Raw genomic sequence first — 24,050 nt, 5'->3', positions numbered from 1 at the left:
TCAGTATAACATGTACACAAATGTGGGCACCAGTAAGCCCCTTTTGTGATTTATGACAAATGTGACATATTTTCCAGTAAGATAAAGTGAGCATAGATTCTTCCTGGTTTTGGGGATTTTTTTTGGTTTGTTTTTTAGGGAAAGAACATTCAAGTTCATAAAAAAAAGGATTTTTTTTGAGACAGCACTTAAAATGACTGACTTCCTGATCAATGCTCTAAGAGAAAGGGGAATGTTAAAGCAACTATACAAAAAAAGTTATTATTGTTGCAATTCCATTTCTAAGCACTTCACTTTTTAAGCAGTCTGAGTCGAATTAACGACAGAACATTAATTCTTTAACATCTTTAACATTAATAAACATGTGAGCTTAAATGTTTTGTTCCATTTATTTCAAAATACAAAAACAACAATAATATATATATATCAAGTTACTGAAGAGGGTAAAGCAAACCCAAACTGTCTTTATTACAACTAGCAATATTTATTTTTCATCACATCTCAGCACATCCATTAAAACTACAAAACCCACAAAAGGAAGCAATTCTGGTCACAAATCTTCAAAATCGATCCAAGATTACAGTCATCTATCACAAGTCCATAAGGACACTGTATAAAAAACACTGGAAATAAAAATAAATATATATTTCCAGTTTGATTGTGTAAATGTACATGTCCACACTAGGACATGAGAGGTCCATGTTAGTACGATTCATGTGTATTACAGCTCTGTTGCAGGTCCCCATTCAATGTCATCAGTTTCATCATCATCTACACTAAAATCATCGCCTCTGTCGTCTTCATCGCTGTCACTGTCGCTTCCTCTGATCTGTGTTCTCCGCATTTGCATGGCTTCGTGATGTGCCAGCCTAAAAGAAAAGATTTACAAATACATTTAAAAATGAAAAACATATTCCTTTAGTACTTTATTCTTCTGAACTAAACTTGACAGACCATGCATAAAGACTTACACTATAAATGAAGGGGAGGGTTTCCTTTCTGGTTCTGCCATACGGGTCTGAAACAATAAAACACATGTGAAGATCAATTTCTACATCAAGTATTTTAAAAAATATTTAATATTGAATGCATCCAAACAGGTTAACATGACTTAGTCAAGTAGAGCATGTTCATGGATCACCATCCTTACAACCAATCAAATTTTAGGTCAAGATTACATTTACCTCTGGGATTAATAATGTGAAGAATGGGCTTTTAGGGGTAGGTTATGGTTAGTATGCCATACTACTCAGTGGATATGCCAATCAATCAGATTTTAGGGTAAGGGTTAGGATTACCTCTAGAACATTGCCAACCATAATTTCCCTCTTCTTGTAGAGATAGGTTATGGTTAGGGTAAGGGTTTAGCCTTTGGGCCTGTCCCAATAACCACACGTGCATGATGTATTTTGTGTATTTGGCCCAAATGTTTAAATGGCTGATGTGTTACCTGATGGGACACACTTACAACAATGTTGTAAGATTGCAATTACTTGTACTATACTAGTAAACTTCTACTACTAGTAACATTTTTGGGACAGTCTTGGGCACTTCCTGTTGTGCTTTCAAATAACCAAGACCGCAAGTGTGGGTATTAGGAAAGGTTCTTTGTCAGAACTACTAAGGATGAAGATCCAGGAACCTGTCCTACTTGACATAATAATGTTGTGATACTCAAACTTAAATTAAGGTTGAATCATCAAATCATCAGATTTTAGGATCAAGGTTATGGTTTCTTTGGGATTAGAGGCGTGAAGTACATTATCAACTTATTTCCCTCTGCTGTTTAAAGGTAGGTTATGGTTTGGGTAAGTCTTTGTTGGCCAAAGGTGTTGATCAAAGAACATGTCCTATACTTGAATTAATAATGCTGTGCTATTCAGTCTGTAATTTGGTGGATCCAGTCAGATTTTAGGGTCATGATTATGTTAAACTCTGGGATCACTGGGATGAAGAACATTATTGACTTACCAGTTCCCTCTGATTTTAAAGGTAGTTTTTTAGTTTTAGGATAAATTTGGTCTTTGTTGGTCCTACAAGCGAAGTTGATCCAGGAGAATGTCCTACTTAATAATGTTGTGCAATTTAAATTTGAATTAAGGTTGATTCATCAACTAATCAAATGTTAGGGTTACGGTTAGAGTTACCTTGCAATTAGTGGATTGAAGAACATTATTAACTTCGATCATTTCCCTCCATTTTTTAAGGTAGGTTATGGTTAGTGTAAGTTGTCCTTTGTTGATCCTGCTAAAGATATCGATCCAGAAACATGTCCGTCTTGACTAAAGCTATACTACTCAAATTGTGTGGATCTACCAATCAATTAGATTTTAGGGTCAGGGTTAGGGTCACATCTGGGATCTCTGGTGTATAGAACATTTTCAACTTATCATTTCCCTCTGTTTGCAAAGGCTGGTTATGGTAAGTTTTGTCCCACTAAGGATCAGAGATGGGCATCTTCGGTCCTGGAGGGCCACTGTCTTGCAGAGTTTAGCTCAAACCCTAAATCAAACACACCTGAACAAGCTAATCAATGTCTTCAAGATCACTAAAAAACCTACAGGCACGTGTATTTGATTAGAGTTTGAGCTAAACTCTGTAGGACATTGGCCCTCCAGGACCGAAGTTGCCCATCTCTGATCTTTAGTGGGACAAAACTTACCATAGAAAAAGGAGAGAAGTCCGCACACTGAAAATAGCTGCTCCAAATGAATTTATTAACAGCAACGTTTCGACCCTCAGGTCTTCATCAAGCTCAACAAAACTTACCATAACCAGCCTTTGCAAACAGAGGGAAATGATAAGATAAATCTCTGATGTAGATCCACGAACATGTCCTAACTGACTAAATCATGTTGCGTCTAATTGCTTGATAGGTCAGTCGCATGGGTAATAGGTATATATGGTACCTGTTGTAGTTTCTCCTCTATGGCTGACAGTGGAGGTGTCTCTGATTGGACTTCTTTGGGATCTGGTGCCCTGAAGTTGGGCGGAACATAAAAAGGTGCTGGTGGTGCAGCCAAGTCACCAGCACTAAAGTCTGAATCTGAGAAACTCCGCTGTGAGGGGACATCGTCTTCTTGTTGGGGACTGCCAGAGAAAAGGCGTGGAGATCGGGGCTCTGGAACATGGAGAATGGGAGGTATTTCCCCGGGAGGTAGGGTGTACTCGGACTCTTCCTCCAGGTATGGCTCTGGATCATAGTAAGGTTCCGGACTATGACTCTGCCCAGTGGCGGGCTCCGAGGAGCGGGCCAGTGCAGTGCCACGGTTTCTGGCGATGCCTACAGAGGGCTCTTCCAGGTCCTCGTTGTCTGTGTAGGCTTCACCATCCGTAATGGCCTCACCGTCTGTGTCCTCATAGTCGCTGGCACCACTGAGGTAGTCAGAGTTATTTTCACGGTTGAATGCGTCAAGGTCTTCATCGCCGCCTCCCTCCAACTGGACATACACCAAGTACTTTGTTAACCAAATCAAGTATGAAATACAGACTCTAAACCAATTCTACATTCACACCTTGTTGGAATTATCATATGGCTATGCCATAATGATCAAGTTTCAGAAAGTTTTGAGTTCAACAAAGACAAGTAAGTTTTTTAAAGTTGAAAACTTATGATTACGTTAATTCTACATGATGTGAGTGCGCCATTTAGTACCATAATTCTCTCTAGAGTTCTTACCGCAACTTCAGAAACCCAGACCGGTTTAGGTTGCTGCTGCCGAATCTTGTCTTTCAAAACATCATACCACATGTTTGTATTAGGCTGAAGATCAATACGTGCTGTGAAGGAAACCGAAAAACCAGAGATTGTCTTTCAGAGCACATTAAAACTTTTTGAAGGTATCTTCAAAATAAGATTCAAACAGGGAATTCAAGACAGGTTTCAAAGGTGTACCGGAAAATAGATGACTATAGTGTTTCCTCAGCTTTAAGGCCTGAGCAAATAGGCGACGAGAGCTCTTGTTGGAGCCTGGCATGTATTTTTGCCTCATTGACTTCACATCTTTTCGACTATGAGGATCCAAGAAGAGCACCATGGGATGGTACTGGATATAATTCAATCTTTCTACTGCAGTGGGTGTAATGTCCAGCAAGGGATGCTTTTCCTGCAAGTGAGAGGAAATGAAAAATGTTTGGTTTAGGTATTGTTGGTTTATTTTGATAGCATTACTCTGTATGATGATAAAAAGTTTACCTGCTCTGCTATTCGCCTCACTGTGTCCAGTTTGATGACACTGGATGCACTTTCACTTCCACTTCTGGGTACCATTTCTAAAACCAATAAAATAGGAGTATTAAAGGGATAGTTCACCCAAATATCAAAATTCTGTCATTCATTACTCATCCTCGTGTCGTTCCAAACCCCTAAGACCTTCGTTCATCTTCGGAACAGAAATTAAGATATTTCTGACCCTGCATAAACAGCAATGCAATTGACACATTCAAGGCCCAGAAATGTAGCAAGAACATAATTTAAATAGTCCATGTCACATCAGTGGTTCAACCGTAATTTTATAAAACTACAAGAATAATTTTGTGCGCAAATAAAACATGCGTGGCGGTACTCTTGAGAATGCGTGTCAAAGATTGATACGGAAGAGAAGAAATTGTTGAATAAAGTTATTTTTGTTTTCTTTGCACACAAGAAGTATTCTCGGAGCTTCATAAAATTAACGTTGAACTAGTCTCGCATAGCCAGACTGACCGCTGAAGGTCTGGGAACTTTGGCCAAGGCCGCCCAAGAGGCCATATGACTGACAGGTAAAGCAACCAATCACGTTTCGTTTTGTTCCGCGTCATGTTTAGGGGCGTGGAAATGTCGCCACAATAACAGACCAGTGTAAAAAAACTCGGACATATTTTAAAGATTCTATGTCGCGAACTTTACATTTTTCACATACTTTTGAAAATTCAGCGTTTAGTTGATCCGAGTTGACAAGCGCTTGTCGCCAGTTGTAAGGGGGGGTTTGGCGCCACGGCATTTTTGTTTCCAGGCAGAACGTTAAAGAACGCGACACACACGTCTCCCGGAAATCCTGTATAATTCAACCAATCCGAAGACGACTTCGAAACTCCTGAAGTGTTTCCAGATAAATGTGCCATATGCATCAGACGTTTAGCCAGAGGTCCGTGGGCGTGACGTCTCAGGCTGAGACTAAGGTTGGAACCACTGATGTCTCATGGACACACAGTTGCATTGCTGTCTATGCAGGGCTAGAAAGCTCTCGGTTTTCATCAAAAATATCTTAATTTGTCTTCTGAAGATGAACGAAGGTCTTAGGGGTTTGGAACGACATGAGGGTGAGTAATTAATGACAGAGTTTCCATTTTTGGGTGAACTATCCATTTAAATGTTTGAAAGTGAATATACCTTCAATAGAAATGTTAAGAAATATTGATCTCAAAACCTACATCCAATTTTTCATACCTGCAACTTCAAATTCATCTGGCAACTCCCGGGCCAGCTTCTCATTTGCAATGTCATTCAGAGGACCCAAAATGACGATAGGCCGTTTGAAATTGGCTGCAAATGAGCAAGCATACATGTTACAACCAAAGACTCTAATAATAATGGTCTTTTACAAAAAAAATAAAACTCACTAACCCTCTCTCAGAACGACTTTCTCATATGCTGGAAATTTGCCTTGAATCGTCAACTGTAGGAGGTCATCGCGGGTTCTTCTGACATTCTTTTTGGCCCCTCTGAGACCCCTTAATTTCCAGAATTCGGCTCTGGGGCCGGAGGCCTGGCGTTCAGCCGCACTAATTCTCTGTGCCTGCTCTAAATTTGCCAGAGTTTCAGCCCTGGGATAGAGAAAGAGAATCAGACACCTTGAGTACAAGCAGGAACTATAATGGAACATACTTAACAAGCATACAAACTTGAAGACTGAAAACTACTACTAACATACCTGGTCTGGTTAGGAATGGTGCCTTTGTCCAGCTCGTGTAGATCATTGCCCATGCGCACAGCTAGCCAGTTTCCCAGCTTCCCACGGTGCATAGTGTCCACCACTCTGAACACCTCGCCTCTGGTGAAGCTCAATCCAATATTGCTCTCAGCCACGTGGTCAAAGTGTGTGCGGATGTAGAAAGAGTCACCAAGGCTGGACTTCAAAATCTTCTTGTAGACTAAGATGTCAAGATTAATTTGGATATGTTATTCGCAACCCATTTTACTTTCCCAATGGGTTTTTGTTCACAATAAGACAAGGAACCTACTGTCTATTTAGTATTATAAAACTAAATTGGGTCGATTTTGATTTCATGTTGTCTTCTTAATCCTAATAAGAAGACACAAACTGTCACTCACTGTCCATTTTGTTCTGAGTCCAGATATCGATGCGGTCGCTAGCCCGGATGTTCATGAGAAACATAGCTGCTTCCTCTCTGGTGAAGTGACTGAAGTCCACACCATTCACCTACCAAAATAACGGTCTTGAAGAAAGGCACCGCTGAAAGGTTTGATCATGTATGACATGTACGTGATTCTTTGGTCCTACCTCCAGTATCTGATCACCCTCTTGCATGCCTTGTCTCTGGGCTGGACTGTTGGGCTGGACACCACCAACAAAGATGCCAATATCATTTCCTCCCACCAACCTCAGCCCAACATTGCCCTCCTTCACAAAGCTGACGTGGTTCTGATCTGAGCTGTACCTGATATAGAGAAAGTACATCATTTATAAAAAAAAGGTTAATTGGTTGATCAAATTTTTTATTTGTTAATTAAAAGTTTAATTGGTTTATAATAAAAACAAATATTATTAATATTGCTGGGCAACGATTAATCGCATCCAAAATAAAAGTTTGTGTTTACATAATATATGTGTGTGTACTGTGTATATTTATTATGTGTATATAAATACACACACATACAGTATATTTAAGAAAAATATGTTATGTTTATATATTAATATATTTATATATAAAATAAATTATATGAATATAAATACATGTAAATATTTTCTAAATATATACTGTATGTGTGTCTTTATATATACACATAATAAATATACACAGTACACACAAATATATTATGTACACAAAAACATTTATTTTGGATGCGATTAATTGCGATTAATCGTTGCCCTGCGCTAATTATTAATTAAATACATAGAAAGTATTTGTACATTATGTAATATTTCTGTACATAGTACTTTTGTACTATACTTATTTAAATATTAATAAACAAAATATTATAAATAAAATAGAAATAATGCATACATACATCATGACAGTATTTGGTTACTGTCATTATGCATTTTTAAATTAATTATATTTATTAAAAATATAAAATATTATAAAATATTATGAAAAATATTCTAAATTAATTTAAAATTATTCTAAATATTTTTACATCATAGTATGTTGTATTGTCCTCGATTTTAAGTATACATATTAAAAAAATACAAAATAAATATAAAGTATTTAAACATCATGCTAAAATTTGTCTTAGTTTTTAATTTATGCTTATTTAAATCATTATATATATTTAAAAAACAAATATATTAAATTAAACAAATAAAATATGTGCACCCCATAAATTAATTTAAGCTTATTTAAATGAATTAAAAATATAAACAATATAATAAAACATACAAAACAGTTATTTATATAATATATATTATATTTAGTAAATATAATAAATTAAGTATAAATAAGGTATTTAAGCATCATTGTAGTGCCTTTGATTTACATTTATTTGTGCGGTCATGAGAAAAATACAAAAAAAGCCTTTTCTTTATGCAAAATATTAATGATTATGTTTTCCTTTTAATGTTGGGGGTGAAATATGACCCTTGTCTTTGATCTGCACACAAAGAAACATTACATTTCTCACCCCAGGTTTGGTGTTGGCACTGCGTCTGGAGGAAGTGAATAAAGTGGCTCCTCTACAGTTCTCGCTGAGATAAAACAGTTACAATTTAGTACCCAATAGCCACTCGATAATTTGCAATGCATTATGGGGGCATGCTTTTAGACTGCTGATACTCACAACTAAACATGGTGTGGTTGGGAATAGACCTGTTAGAGCGGAGAGTGCCGTTAGCACGTGGGAAACTGAAAGAAAGAGTCGATATTCACATTCACACAGTGAGCCACTATGATCATGTCGAAATCGAAACGCCTGTTGTTCTTAACCCTAATGGTAATTGACTCATTCTTTCCCAAAGCCTGTTTCAATGAGACATAATTAGCTATTATAAGTGTGGTTTATATAAATATAGGTCAGAGGAGGCGTTTCTGACCTGTGATCGCTGTTGTTACTCTCAGATCTCCTGACAGGTGATGGGGCTCTTTCTGATTCAGAGGAATCTGGTGGACGAACCAAAACAACATTACAAAGATGCACAGATGCAGAAATATTCAGGAACATGAAGGCAACAAGTGCATTATTCAGACCTTCAGGTGGAGGTCTGGCAGGAGCAGCTCTGAGTGAAGAATCCTGTCGGCTGTTGATGACCGGCACTTGCATTTCAGCTCTGAGACGAAACAATAATACAAAACTATATTATCATTTACATGCACAATGATAATATATAATAAACAAAAGAGCACTAGTATCTCTTACCCTGGTCTGCTTCTGGAGTTTTTACTGACTGGAGACTGTGTTCTCGGAGGAGAGTTGTAACTTACATCTGATTCAGATTCTGAGGGAGTTGATTAAATATGAAAATTTCAGAGCATTATGTGTTATTAGCAATTTGAAGATAATTTAAAATGCAAATGGAAAACTATTTCAAACTCAAATAAACCATATTTCATATGGTTTTAAAAATGAATGTGATGAATATTGTGTTTATAAATATTGCATAATGTATATAAAAGGTTATAGTAATTTACAAGTGAATATTTACAAATTCATATTTAATGTACACATTAATAATTAATATTTACATATTCATATTTAAATAAATATTTTTCAAGACAAAAAATATTTTCACGTCATCATTTACTGCATGTACTGATATGTAATTTATAAATCTATGGAAAATTTGTGCGCAAATATTAAAGTGAAATGTGTATGAACAATTAGAATATTTACTTAAATAGAATTTATTTAAATAATACATTTTTAATGTACACATGAATATGAATATATATATATATATATATATATATATATATATATATATATATATATATATATATATATATATATATATATATATATATATATATATATATATATATATATATATATATATATATATATACACACACATATATACATATATACACATTAATATTTAAAACGTTTTTCATACTTGGTTGTGTAACAAAAAATTATAAAAATTATTTTCATGTCATCAAAATTTAAAATGTATATGTATGCATTTAAATGTAATTTAGAAATTCTTGGAAAATTAATGCGTAAATATTAATGTGTAATGTTAATGAACAATTACAGAATTTACATAGTAATATTCAGAAAATAATGTATAAAAATATACACATAACTTTTTAAATATTTAAGATTAAAATAATATTTACACATCAACATTTAAAAATACTTTTCATATTTAAAATTGAAGCGCGAAAAATTACAAAAGAAATTTCATGCCCTTAGCATTTAATATTTATATATATTTTGGAAAAATAATGTGCAAATATTAATGTTTAATGTGTATGAACACTGACAGAATTTTGTGTAATTTACTAATATAAACAATTTCTTACATATTTTATATCAATATTTATTTACACATTAACATTTTTATTTAAGTGACATACAAAAGAAAACTTAAAGAAACCTAATTTTCATGCCATCAGTATTTAATATTTAACCTGAACTATTCAGTTTATGATTGGCTCGTACCTCTCCGTATAGGCGTTGAGGGTTTCGCCCATTTTGGGGGATCCATTACAGGTACTGACATGACTTCAGGTGTTGCCCTGCAAAAGAAAGATGGCAGATGGGAAGATGAGAAAAAAAAGAGGAGGATGGGGGGATACTTAATTATGCTCGTCCATGAAGGAAGTGGGGACTAATGTAAAATCATTGATGATTAGGAACAGAGGGAGATATTCACCTCAGGGTTTCTGGGGGTCTCTCTCTCATTGATTGGGGTAGGCTATCCATATCCATAAGTGATTATATGGTCAAATTTAAGTCCCAAAAATCAATGATTCATAAGGACAAGCAGAAAACACTACGGTAAACTAATTAGATCTATGATACGTCCATCTCTATTGCACCTCTGGATGTGCAGAATATTAACACTATATGTGTTGTTTATGGTATTATTTGGATAATTTGATTGTATACTTATCAATTTTGATCTTCGATCCAAGATTATCTACATCTTAGAAGCAACATTTTCTTTTTCAGTGACAAATCAACATACTACAAGAGAAAACTCAGGTTGATTCGGTGTCTTTTATTTTAAAAGATCACACATATCACATTTTCAGATATCACACTGAAACAAAATTACATGAGTGTATACAAACAACAATGTAACAACAACAACAAAAAAGAACAAAGCAAATAAAAAACAAACTGTTTTCTCATCGTCTGCAGATAGTTGATCGCCCCTACTGAAAGAGCCCGATGCGAGGCCTCCCTCATGTGTACCTGTATCTATTGCGCGACTCCTGGCTGCGCTGAGGTCTGGTACTATCGTCTGATTCGGACTCTGATGCAGCTGTATGGAAAAGACATGTTCTTGAATGAGTCTGCTAGAATGGCCACAAAAATGATAAGTGTGCTGTGAAAATCACCTCTGGGTGGAGGCCTGTAAGGAGATGCCATGCGGCGAGGGAAATCCTGAGACATGCCAAGAGAGGGAGACTTCATACCCGGAGGGGGAAGATCGGGAAGCACCCTGGGAAAAGAGATATAAAGAGGCAATGAAGACATTTCTAGTTCACTAGTCAATATATCATTAAAAACTTGTGAATGAACAAAGGTTGACATGCATGTTTGTGAACTGTTAAACCAAGGGTGTCCAAACCTGTTCCTGGAGGGCCACTATCCTGCAGAGTTTAGCTCCAACCCTAATTAAACACACCTAAACCAGCGAAACAAGGTCTTCAGACTCACTAGAAGCAAGTGTTTTGGAGCTGTTTGGAGCTAAACTCTGCAGGATGTTGGCCATCCAGGAGCAGGATTGGACACCCCTGTACTTAACTTAACTTCATGAACATCATCCGGTCTGATAATTGTTTAAAGAAAGGAACTGGTTGGGAAAAAGAACAGGTTTCTCTGTTTCCAATCATACTTGAGATAGACCAGTCTTTTAGACACTTCAATGAAAATGTGCTTAAGATTTCATTTGCATTGGGTGTTTGCTGCTCATGTTGTGAACTCATACTTGTATCTGGAGTGATTTTCAGGTTTGGGACTCTCACGCCTTGGGGGTGGAGAGGCGCTTCGGTCTGAATCGGATTCAGAAATGGCTGGTCACACAAAACAAATGGCCATTAAATTACTGAGATTATATCACTGACAACATTTATGCATATCATTAACTGAATCATCAGTCTTTAATTCCAGAGTTGTAATATGGAAAAAATCAGTGATGCTGTGTCAGAGCTTCTTTGAGGCAGACCTCTGCGAGGCTGAGAGGCAGTGGAGGAGTTCCAGTTCTGGGTGACGGGTGAGGCTCGAGGGTTTGGCAACGCAGAGATCCCGGAGAGAACCCTGAAACGGACAAACAAACATGTGAGCCATGCATCTCACCAAAACAAACAGCAACATGAAAAGACTAGCAAAACAAAACAAACAAACAAAACAAAATCCTGATAGAAAAAGCAGACAAACACATACAAAATAAATAAAAACAGCAAAACATAGTCAGAAAAAAAAACTGCAAAACAAAGAAAAATAAATAAAAAGATGAAATTAAATGAGTAATTTCAGAAGTAATTTTATACGGCATTCATTAGTTCAGTTTCATCATTATTTCTGAACAAAACTAAATACAACATTATATACAGTATAATTATGGTGCTGCAGAGTCATAATTTTCTATATGCATATGGGGCCAAAAAATTTACTTGAAGCCATATTTACTTGTATCGGTCTCGGTTATCAAGAGTGCCATGATTTGACGCTGGAGGCGAGTTGCTGCGGTCCGATTCAGACTCTGAGGAAACTGCACAAGAGCCAAAGCATCATTCAGCCACTTACATATACAACAATGGACAAAGTATTAAGGGCAAAACCTCTCTTCTTCTTCAATTAAATAAACATTCATAATTGAATTAAAAAAAAACTTCTTATTGAATTAAATGGTTGTGCGTTTCATATACGAGTTAGTTTTGTTACTAAGACTCACCTCTGCGAGGGGGCATTGATTGAGCGGGTGGTCTTGTGAGTGTAGAGCGCAAAGGAGGCGATTCTTGTGGTTTTGACACAGGATTGGCACGGTTTCTGTGGATAAAAGGGCTCTGTTAGTGCAAAGATCATTTAACTAAAAGAGATTAAGTCACAGTTGAGATGTTTACCTGCGAGAACGACGGTCTCTTGGACGGGATTTTCGGTTTGTGGGGAGGTCAGAATCCAGGTCTGAGATTTCTTCAGGCAAAAATTGAAAAGTTAATATTAAAACCCACCTTATTAGAGTGCTACAGGGATGACGTACTATTGTAGGCCAAAACAAGGACATTTTTTTTGCATTTCTGGTTCCATCATTCCGAATTCAATGGTGAACTCATCTACTTAAAATGTCTTCAAATAGACTGAAAGAGTTATCGAAAGCTAAATTTAATGGCGTTTTTTTTATTGGGTTTTGTTGAGGGAACCAGGGTGATGCCAACCGGGTTGGATTACAAAAATACGTCATCATGTCAGCGCTCTATATGGCACTGATGAGTTGTGCGCTGTAAAAACATCTACGCTCACCCTCCAGCTCTGAGCTACTGTCTTGCCGCCTCTCGTCGGCACTGTTTTGAGGACTGTCCTCAACTTCAGGAATGCTGACGAGGAACTTTCTGTCATCCCTCAACACCAACATGGTCAATTTACCTCTAGACTTCTCCACCAGGTGCTTGGTCTCCAGCAAGGACAGATTTTCTGTCGTCATGCCGTTAATCTAAATTAGAATTTTCAAAAACGTTACACAACATCCACATGCATTGGAACGGTTCCTAAAGAACCAGCGAACCAGCTCTTCACCTTTAAAACAAGGTCTCCTTCCTGAAGACTGCCCTCTTTGGCAGCCAGACCGGTGGGAGTCATGTGTTTGATGAAAATTTGGCTCCCCAACTTCATTCCGTACTCTACAGAGAGAAACACTTGGTTAAAATCTTGGCATGAACCACTAATATTTGCGCAATGCAAAGCCGTTGTTTTTCTGACCGTCTGTGGGTTTTTTCTTGATCAGGGTTGTTCTGATGGGTTTGTTTTGCACATCTTGATTGGGAAGTCTCTTGAAGCCAGACATGATGGGAAGGTCGTGACCGTTGCGGTCTGGCGTCACGCTTCGAGCTTGTCGGTTACGGGTGGTGTCAGTGTTGCGCTGACCCCTCCTCTGTGGCATATCGTCGTCTAGTATGTTGGATTGTGAGGCAGAACGAGTAGGTCTGTTGCTCGCCGGGATCTGAATTGTGCGTGGCCTCTTCACAGTCTACAAAACGAACAAACAAATTAACATTTTTTATTATTAGGTAAATTTACTGAATTCAGTTCAAATGCAAAGATTTTATATCAATGTTTACTCTACGAATGTTTTACCGAGATATTCAGTTCAGTTTTCACTTACAATGTTTGCCGTTTTCCCACATTTCCTAAGATTTTGAATAGTGTAAAGTGAGGTGACTTTCTCCATCGAAACACCATTCACCATAACTATCTGATCCCGTGTCCTGTGGGCAATAAATCACGTGAGTCTCTATCACAAAAATAATCAGCCAAATGTGTTTGAGTTGGTTTTTCCGTCTTGTACACAAACATGACAGGTCGGACAGGATTAGACAGGATGTGTGGGAGGAAGTCATGTTCGTCTGGATGTGTACTCACTGAAGACGACCCATGGCAGGGCCGCTGGGAAGCACGTCAGAGACCACCACTGCTGTGTCTCCATTAAGTGGCTTGTCAAGCCCACCTGAGACCGCAAAACCAAAGCCGACCTTGGAATCCTGCAAACAAAAGAATAAACAAAGTAATGAATGATCAAACAAAAAAAGAACGACAGAACAAGCAAAAAAACAATGAAGGAAAAGTGAAAGAAAAAAAAAATTAAATCAAAAAACAAATGAAAGAAAATGTGTTCAAAATAAAAGAAACAACAACCACAAGAGAACAAATAAACAAACACGTTTAAAAAAAAAAAAAAAAAAAAAGAAAAAAAAAAAAAAAAAAAAACAAACAAAAGAAAGAAAGATAAACAACAAAAATTATGAAAGAAGAAAGGGTAAAAAGAAAAATCAAATGGATGAATAAAGTAATTTAAAAAGACAAGAGAGCGAACAAAAAAAAGAATAAAAAACTGAGTAAACAAAAAACAACAACAAAAAAAACTGAATGAAGGCAACTTCTTTGGATGCTGAAATGCACCGCATGACCCCAAACTTGACATTCCAAAATTTCAGGTGTGTCCTGGTGACAGGTGGAAACAACTCTTATGACAATCTTGGTAGCACAATTGCTTGCTAAACTTTTCCATCTCGACTTTCAATTGTTAGGGAAACTCTACACCTGGTGTCACGTTCTCGGACACACCTGTACAGAGCTCGATAAAGGTGTGGCTAAAGCGAATTAAACCCTCAATTCGCAACTTACTTTTGATAACGTGACTGTGTGCTGCTCCCATATCGTCATCTCCTCCATATCTGCTTTCTGAAACGAGAAAGAAACAGCTACATTCATATGTGCAACATCAAGCAAACAACAACAAATATACATTGTTTACAAAGCTACCAAACAAAGATCGGTTCAGACGAAAAGCAGCAGTTTTTGAGGGCCTCACTGCTTTTTGAAGGTCCAGCACTCGGCTGTTGTTTGTCAGCTCGGCCGAGCATGAGAAGAAATGGCTCTAGCTGAGCCTGCTCGCACCTGCTGAATTCCTGTCGTACCGGTACATGGGGGCGGACCAGTGCGTGACATCATGTCGATACCCGACACTTCCTCACCAACGGCTCGCCAAACCAATACACAGTCTGTGAATACACGTCTCTCACTGAGTAGCTAAAATCACTGGCATGCCATTTGATTCTGAAACTGAAACATACGATGACTTAAATTACAAATACTAGTCAGTTGTGACTGGTACATCTATTATCAGTACAATACCCTATTCCAAAGTTCATATTTAGTACAGCTAAATATGATACAAGTTAGTTGTAATTATTGTAAATAATTAGCAATGAATGCTTTCTAAAATCTGCTGAATTTGAATTACCTAACATTTGATTGCTTTACGTGTCCACAAACTAAGACCTGCAATCACCATGACATACTTTGAAAGCAGTTTCTATCGGACCAAAGAATTCCTGGAATGTTTCCCATGTTTTTATTGGCTGCTGTTGGCAAGCAAAGGTCACAGAGAGCTTCTGTTCACAAAGCTGATCAACCATAACAAAACGAACACATCTACAAATACCACTCGTTTTCTTCAGAAAATATAAAAATCTAGCTGTGACACTGTGACTGTCCCCTAAAAAAATGTACATTTTTTATAAATGAATGAACATACTGTATTATATAAATCTATGCATATTTTATAAACATATTATATAAAAATACTTTTATTCACCAAGGATGCATTAAAGGGATAGTTCACCCAAAAATGAAAATTAGGCCTACCCCATGATTTACTGGTGTCAAGCCATCTTAGCTGTATGTGACTGTATTCAGACGAATACAATTGGAATTATATTAAAAAATGTCCTGGCTCTTTCAAGTTTTATAATGGCAGTGAATGGGTGTTGAGATTTTGATGTCCAATAAAGTGCATCCATCCATCATAAAATGCTCCACACGGCTCCGGTTGGTTAATAAAGGCCTCCTGAAGTGAGTCGATGCATGCGTGTAAGAAAAATATCTATATTTAAAACATTATAACTGTAATTTCTAGCTTTTGCTAATTGTTGTTCATGAGATAGCGGTGTTCGGCATAGCATAAACTCTGGTGAGAAAACTTGGTTCTCGCGAGACTAGCATATTGTTTACATAAAAAGAAGACCAATCTCCTCTTGTCTTATATCTAACTGGCTTGGCTTCTGATATTTTTCTTTACAAATCCTCATTTTGTATTTCAATTTGTGAAGGTGTTTTGATTTGCTCTCTTCTCTGTGCTTCTGCGTTCATCGCTTATTCGTCAAGTATACGCCACACCTAGAGATTAGCAAGAGATTACGATTTCTAGGCCCGGTTACACAGACAGGGTTTAGGCTAAACTAGGATTAGGCCATAGTTCAATTAAGACATTTAAGTAATTTTTATAAACAAGCTTAGAAAAAACATGAACGAGGTGCATCTTAAGACAAAACAAAGGCACTGCCATGTTTTAAGATCAGTCAGAGCAAGTTTATTTCAGCTGAAACAACTCAGATTTACATTTTAGTCTAGGCATTTAGGACTAGGCTTAAGCCTTGTCTGTGAAACTGCGGGTTAAAGTTTTAAACATGGATATTTTTCTTACACAAACACATCGATTCGCTTCAGAAGGCCTTTATTAATCCACTGGAACAGTGTGTGGAGCACTTTTTATGATGGATTTACGCACTTTATTGAACTTCAAAATCTCAACACCCATTCACTGCCATTATAAAGCTTGGAAGAGCCAGGATATGCATATTGCATATGTAACTAAACTTCACTCTGGGCGACTAAATGATGTCTAATATTAGTCACTGGCTAATAAATTCTCAGATTTTACTCGCCAGTGTGTGAGTGGGAGGCTAATTATAAGTTAAGCACAGATATATTTTTACTAGACGAACACCGAATGACCACACCAGAATTTCACTCTTCGTCAAGCGATCTGTGCTATAGTTCAGTTCATCTGAATGAATGCGCAGCGCACCTGCGTTTCACGTAACGTAAACTCTAGTTTGAAGCACACTATTCGCCGTCGCTTTGAGTTTTTCGCACACGCAAAGAGAGATACAGAGCGAGAGTCTTCAATACCAAGCAGAATTGACAGAATTATCCTCCCTGTTTTGATTTCAGCAAATCAATTCGAGCGAATGTACACAACCTGATTAATATTCATGAATTCAGCAGCTCGTTAATCCTTACTGCGTTTTATATTGTTCTTATTAGTAGAATTCATAGTACTATTATCTTATCAGTATTATTGTTAGTCCCCCCCACATTTTTTTTTACAGAAACACAGAATGACAAAAAAAAGCACCACCACCAGTCCTAAGTTTAGTTACAAATGATTCATATATGTTTACCAAGTTTTAATTCAAATTGCTGAAGTTCTATCATTAAATGATACTTGATTATCATAATATCATATTATAATGCTTGCTCTACTGTTGTTAAGAGTGTACTTTCAGATATTTAAAAAGCTGTGCCATTTTACATGTGTGTGTGTGTGTGTGTGTATAAAATAATATAAAATTTAAAATACATATCCATATATATAGTATATCAGTTTGGCGAGTAAACATTTACGAGCCAATGGCGATTCAATTGCCAAGGTGTACGTAGAGGGTTGCATATACAGCTAGGATGGCTTAAGGGTGGGTAAATCATGGGGCAATTTTCATTTTCGGGTGAACTATCCCTTTAAATTGATTAAAAGTGACAGTAAAGACATTTGTAATGTTAAAAAAGCTGTATTTTTTTAAAATGCTGTTTATTTGATTTTTCTGTTAATCAAAGAATCCTGAAAAAAGCAACAGTTTCCAGCACACGCAGCACAACTGTTTTCAACATTGAGAATAATAAATATTTTTTCTATCACCAAATCGGCACATTAGATTGATTTCTCTTCAATATGTGATTGTGAAGACTGAAGAAAAATCAGTTTTGAAATCACAGGAATAAAATAGATTTTTAAATATATTCAAATAGAGAATATTTTAAACCATAATAATATTTCACAATATTACTGTTTTTACTGTATGTTTGATCAAATAAATGCAGCCTTGGTGAGCATAAGAGACTTTCAAATGCATAAAAAACAAACAAACCCAAACTTTTGAACTAGGGGTGTGCGATATGACGATTTTTGATCGTGGACGATAAAAATGTCTCCACGATCTGCTTTTTAAGAAATATCGTAGTATCGCGCTACCGCGCACATTGTCAATTACAGTTCTGGCGCCGCCGTCTCTATGTACTGTGCAACACGACATACAGCAGTAGAGTTACTCTGACAGGACACTGCACTTATTCGCGATCGCAAAAGTACATTATTTGCATACAAGCCTTGCTGGTTAAATGTTTAATTCGCGCGCTGGTCTGACGTGCGCTTGTTCTGAGCGCATACACCTGAAGCACGCGCACTAAAACGCCTGTTTAACAGTGCCTGATTACTCAACTAAGTTATATTTTGCGCTAATACTGTCAAAACACACAATGTTTACATACAGACTGAGTTGGTTATCTCTAAAATGAAAGTAAATAGTTAAGAGAGAAACGGATGCGTGCCTGTACTATATATTAGATGCGTGCAGCTCTTAAAGGGACAGGACACTAAACGTGCTGTCGACTGTCATTAAAGGGATAGTTCACCCTAAAATTTAATTTCTGTCATTATTTACTCAGTGGAAAACCAAACAGTTGCTGGTCCACATTGACTTTGATAGTAGGAAAGAAAGATCCTATGGAAGTCACTGAGGACCAGCAACTGTTTGGTTTTCCACCTTCTTCAAAATAGCATTTATAAATGTTCAGCACAAGAAAGAAACTCATTCCGGTTTAAAACAACTTTTGAGTAAATGATGATATAAAAATACAACATTATGACAGAATTGACAGACAGATGACAGAATATTAATTTGTGGGGGAACTATTCATTTAACGTTAACAAAACAACAAAACGCAAAAGAGAAAAATCACTCACTATTCTTGACTGAAAAACTTTAATACAGTTGCTTTAGGAATCAGTCTATCTAGTGTTTTATTTTTATATTTGTTCATTCAATTTCATTGAATGCTCTGCTAAATACACCTATTGTACCTGGAAATAAAGCACTGTTTGTTTTATTTGTATATTATGTGTATTTGTAATGTGTATCTTTGTTCTTATTTTTTAATAAGAAAAATAAAATAATGACAAAGATTTTTTATCTTCGCCCACTTTGGCCTAAATATCTGCCATGCATCTTTGTCTTTCTAGTTTGGCTGTAATGCTCAGACAACTTGTAAAACCAAAATAATAAAACTAACAAAGAATCGTGATAAAAATCGTGAATCGTGATATTTCTATAAAAAATCGTGATATGATATTTTTCCCATATCGCCCACCCCTAACGACTCTCTCTCTCTCTCTATATATATAAAAAAACTATGACTACACAGGACACTAGAATTACTTTGAAATTGCATAGATTTCTGATCTGAAATGACTATGACTACTGTTGCTGACAGGGATGCAAATATCAGAACTACTCTTTTCTAGGGATCTCCCTTCATGGAATATGTTAGACTCTTAACAGTCCGGTGTTCCTACACCTGTTCTGACACACAACTGCGTCTGACTATGCTGTAGTTTATGATAATATGAAACACGTCACTGCACAAAGCCTTACAGACACAAAGCTAATGTGTTACCGGACTCCATTCATTTATGTGAACTAGCAAAAACCTAACCAGCACAATCCTCAAATCATATGGACAGCTTTTACTATGAGTTTTTGTCATTTTAGAGATTAACCGCCAGAGTCCCCATTCACTTTTATTATATTGAAAAGAGCAGCCAGGACAATTCCTCAAAATATCTCCTTTTGAGCTTTACGGAGGAAAAAAACAAAATATGAGGGTGAATAAATGATCACAGAAATTTCATTTTTGGGTGAGCAGTCCCTTTAAGGGTCATAGCCACATGATAGCATACAGTAATAAAATTGTACAACGTGTAGTAAAAAAAAAAAAAAAAAAAAAAATTCCGCAAGCATCTGGAAAATTTATTTATTTTTATTTTTATTTGCCAATTTATCTATTTGCCAATTTATCTATTTGCCAATTTATCACACACAATTTGTACATAATTAAGGCTATTTTACTCTTTCGTAACCCTATTACAGTAATAAGACTGCCACACTACAAGTGCAGGTCAGGTGCAAGTCAGTATTTACAGTCCCGTCTGTGTAAAGCTGTCATTACACGGCTCAGATGACACATCCCGCTGTTTAGTAAACTTAAGACATCTCATGTTAGGCACATTCAACTACTAGCATTAACTAATACTTACAGTCCCTTTAAATCTCACTTCCATTTCCAGAACTAAACAAGGTCGTCTACCTTAGTAGCATAGGAACGTAAAGAAAACAGGGTATCCGAAATATTGGAATCAATATAGTAGCTCCATTTTTGGTGATGCACCTGACAAGCAGTTCACTTCCTGTAGCCGACAGGAAATATGAACACAGATGGTTAATGAGGACAAAAACAAACTGTGTAAGAACCCCCCACCTGAGCCCAAGGAACGCTCCACCCACTAGTGCAATAAATCCTTTGGTACTTTCTGATATTTACTGTCCCTCAAGGAATTAAGGAGGAACTGGGATCTCGAGGTGGCACGGTCTCCATTCACTGAGACAATACTACCTTATGAAGACTAGTGGTGGATAGAATAGTTTACTTAAGGTTTCATAATCCAGACTTGGTATCCAATGCATTGGAAACTACAAAAATATTAATTTTTCCAAAAATATTTTGGGACTAAGAAAACACTGCAGTAGCTTTTCCTCTGATAACAAAACGTTGAGCTGCTAAAGGAAGCTGATGAAGTTAGATTAAGCCTGTTAATGTTTAATCTGCACACAGGCCTAGTGAAGGTTTCTGCATATACGGAGTTTGAGGAAGCAGAACATGAAGATTAACGCTTAGTATTAAAATGTAGCATGTGGGTCAGTGACATTTAGTATAAATGCCCACAATCAGTGTTGTTTTAGTATTTTTTGTTTTTTACATAATATTACAGTATTTTTACTATATTCAATTAGGTTTTATTTTATATTTCCAGTTTTTGTGTTTAGTTTTAGTTACTTGGTTATGTGCTTTTGTCATTTGTATTAGTTTTTCAATATTTCTATTTAGCTTTAATATAATTGTATTTCAGTTATAGTATTTATTTCAGTAAGGTGCAAATTGCAAAATGTCTAATTTCCGATTATTTTTTTTATGCACACACACACACACACACACACATTTGTTTTTGTGAAAAGTGGGGACATCCCATAGGCGTAATGGTTTTTATACTGTACAAACTGTATGTGCTATTGCCCTACACCTAAACTTAGCCCTCACAGGAGACTGTGCATTTCTACTTTCCCCCAAAATACCTCACTCTGTATGATTTATAAGTGCTTTGAAAAGTGGGGACATGGGTCAATGTCCTGAAAAGTCACCTTCACCTTGTTATACCTCATTATACAAATTTATGTCCTCATCTGTCACAAAAACGCACACGCGCACGCACACGCACGCACACGCACGCGCACGCACGCGCACACACACACGCGCACGCACTATGTAATATATCTATTCATTTACTAACTGCTTGTTTTCTTAAAAAAACACTAACACTAGCTTGCTCTATTCTATCTGTTTTCTTTTTATTTATTATATAATAATAAAAAAACCTTACTATGTGTACTGCATTAAGCTAACTGAGACTTATAGCACGTGCATATCATTGCTCTTTTGCTGATTTTGATTGCTTCTATTGTCCTCATTTGTAAGTCGCATTGGATAAAAGCATCAACTATCTGTTCTGCAGAAGAAAAAACCATACAGGTTTGAAACGACATGAGGGTGAGTAAATGATGACAGAATTTTAATTTTTATGGTGAACTATCCCTTTAAGACAAACACATAACAACATGCTAAAACCCACTCTTGAACACCTTAGCAACAGGCACAACATTTCATTACCAATGGAACACGGCTGGATTTCCCATATCAAAGACGTGGGCTTCATCTCTGTAATTACATAAAAATAAATTTAGGAAGTGTCAAAATCTAAGTACACGTTTCCCAAAAACCCAAGTGCAATCATCTTACTGGAATCATTTCACTCCCTCAAGCCAACAGTTTTGACAGGAAATGTAGGAGGGATGTACAAATGTCAGATGCTGTTGTTTTAAGGTGTTCCCCATCAACAGTATCTGGAAACACTTTCATAATAGGAGGCCATAGGTTTCTGGTGGTCCAGCCCAGTTTTTCACAACTATTTACATTTGTTGTTCTGAATCATAGCAGAAAACATTAGGAAACAAAGAACATATGAGATGTTTCTACACACCCCACCAACAGGGAACATTCCCAGAACTTTAGGTAACGCTCTGGGCTGCATTTCCCAAAAGCATCGTAAGCCTAAGTACATCGTAGACCCATTGCCACCAATGGATCTACAATAAACTTAGGCTTACAATGCTTTTGTGAAACGCAGCCCTGGCCAAGTCATGAATGAACATTACTCTAGTAATTGAACGTTCATTCAAAGTGATCGGGTCATTAATACCATGCCCATACAATAAGCAAACTTAATGCTCTCTCTAATATATGCATATCCGAGACAATTTTTTCTTGAACATTCAGGGAACGTTAGCAAAATATTCTTAAAACATACTTTTGTTAGTAGGGCAGGCCGGCCGAAACCATAAGACATCAACACACCTCCTTTTCAGAGTGTAAAAACTCATAGGCTACAATGAAAATTGGATTACGGTTAATGGGAACACTACATACTGTACTAACCAACCAAGCAAAAACATGTCCTTCAAAACTAGTGCATCTTTGGCTCAGGCCTGTGAATAACATCACTGAAGAGAAATGTAGATATATGGGAAAGCTGTTTCTCGAAACCACACTGAAACTACAAAGCAAAGCACGTATTGACTCAAATGAGTGGCAGAACCAGTAGAGCCAGATTAGAGTTTACTGCACTGTTTCAATCATTTGTCTCATTTCTGCGAATCGGTTCTTTCGAACAGAGCTTCAAGGAACCGATTAAAGTACCTCCTCACTGCAAACGCGCTAAACATGTTTGCTGTTAAACTTACTTGTCGGCCTATCAGTCATATCCTTGGTTGACTCTAAAACTCACTGGTTCTCGGTTCATTAGGAGTCAGAATCACTGTTTCAGTACACTGATTCATTTCGTACGAGTTTTGTGAACTGGCTCGACATGTTCATTAAAAAGATTCGATTCAAAAGAACTATTCAAAAGATTGGGCTATCACTTAGTTTATGAATTTTATTGAATTAATGAATAAATTTAAAATTAACAACGGTTCTCATAATGTAATAGATAAATTACAATGAACCCACATTCACATTTAGCTCTCAATAAATGACTAAAAATAAGCAATTTTACGGTTCGTTTCTAAAGCAAACCACTGTGTTCACAAATTAAGGACATGTATGTTTAAAAGACTTACAACAATCAACATTGTTTCTCTTATGAATAATATGAAAGTGCATCGACATTATTCATAGATGTCAACAAATCTGAACTTTGCTAAAAAAACTATTTTAGCCTACAGAGAAGTCGACAGACTGTAGGAACAAAAAATGCTCAAAACTGAGGACCAAGAAAGTGTCTTTTTGCGCAAAACAATCTGACAACACACAGCTAACTCAACCCAGAATATTATAAGAATCATGTATAATCTAAAATATGATCTAGACCACACGAAGCAGGTTATGTTTACATAATATCACCGATTATTTACAATTTCGACGTAATTTCCAGTCAAACAGCTTACATTTCAGCAGAATGTGATGCATGAGTCAGGCCAACACAAACAATCAATAAACGCAAAAGAGCAGAAAAACACTCGACTCACCTTATTATGTGTCCGCTTTAAAAACTAATACTAAAATTCACAGCTAATTCCGTATTGGAGGCCTTACTGGACCTGGCACCTGCAGTTTCGTTATATTTCCCATCTATACAGCACCTGATGGTGTACCT

At 36.6% G+C, this 24,050-nt stretch overlaps 1 protein-coding gene across 2 annotated transcripts; it reads right to left on the bottom strand.

Moving 5' to 3' along the window:
* Window positions 1–366: 366 nt before the first annotated feature.
* Window positions 367–24,050, bottom strand: LOC306875236 (tight junction protein ZO-3-like). 2 transcript variants are annotated; one of them, XM_079425717.1, is made up of 31 exons: window positions 23,923–24,050; window positions 14,732–14,788; window positions 13,970–14,088; window positions 13,713–13,815; window positions 13,310–13,577; window positions 13,127–13,230; window positions 12,854–13,043; window positions 12,457–12,526; window positions 12,288–12,382; window positions 12,023–12,104; window positions 11,559–11,650; window positions 11,322–11,406; window positions 10,729–10,832; window positions 10,583–10,652; window positions 9,824–9,900; window positions 8,576–8,654; window positions 8,407–8,486; window positions 8,253–8,319; window positions 8,000–8,064; window positions 7,844–7,907; window positions 6,504–6,660; window positions 6,314–6,422; window positions 5,913–6,132; window positions 5,606–5,805; window positions 5,429–5,524; window positions 4,196–4,272; window positions 3,896–4,106; window positions 3,680–3,780; window positions 2,910–3,440; window positions 972–1,018; window positions 367–869 (listed from the first exon to the last, which is right to left on the bottom strand). In XM_079425717.1, exons 2-31 carry the CDS (start codon window positions 14,777–14,779, stop codon window positions 722–724), a joined length of 3,759 nt encoding a protein of 1,252 aa, XP_079281843.1. In that variant the 5' UTR covers window positions 14,780–14,788; window positions 23,923–24,050; the 3' UTR covers window positions 367–721. The 2 variants fall into 2 exon arrangements, with proteins under 2 accessions (XP_079281843.1, XP_079281844.1); XM_079425718.1 differs by lacking the exon at window positions 23,923–24,050 and adding an exon at window positions 14,919–15,026.

Source organism: Barbus barbus (genome assembly GCF_936440315.1).
Source record: "Barbus barbus genome assembly, chromosome: 9".
NCBI lineage: Eukaryota > Metazoa > Chordata > Actinopteri > Cypriniformes > Cyprinidae > Barbus > Barbus barbus.
The sequence above is the reverse complement of the archived record's forward strand: the minus strand, read 5'-3'. Positions and strand labels throughout refer to the sequence as shown.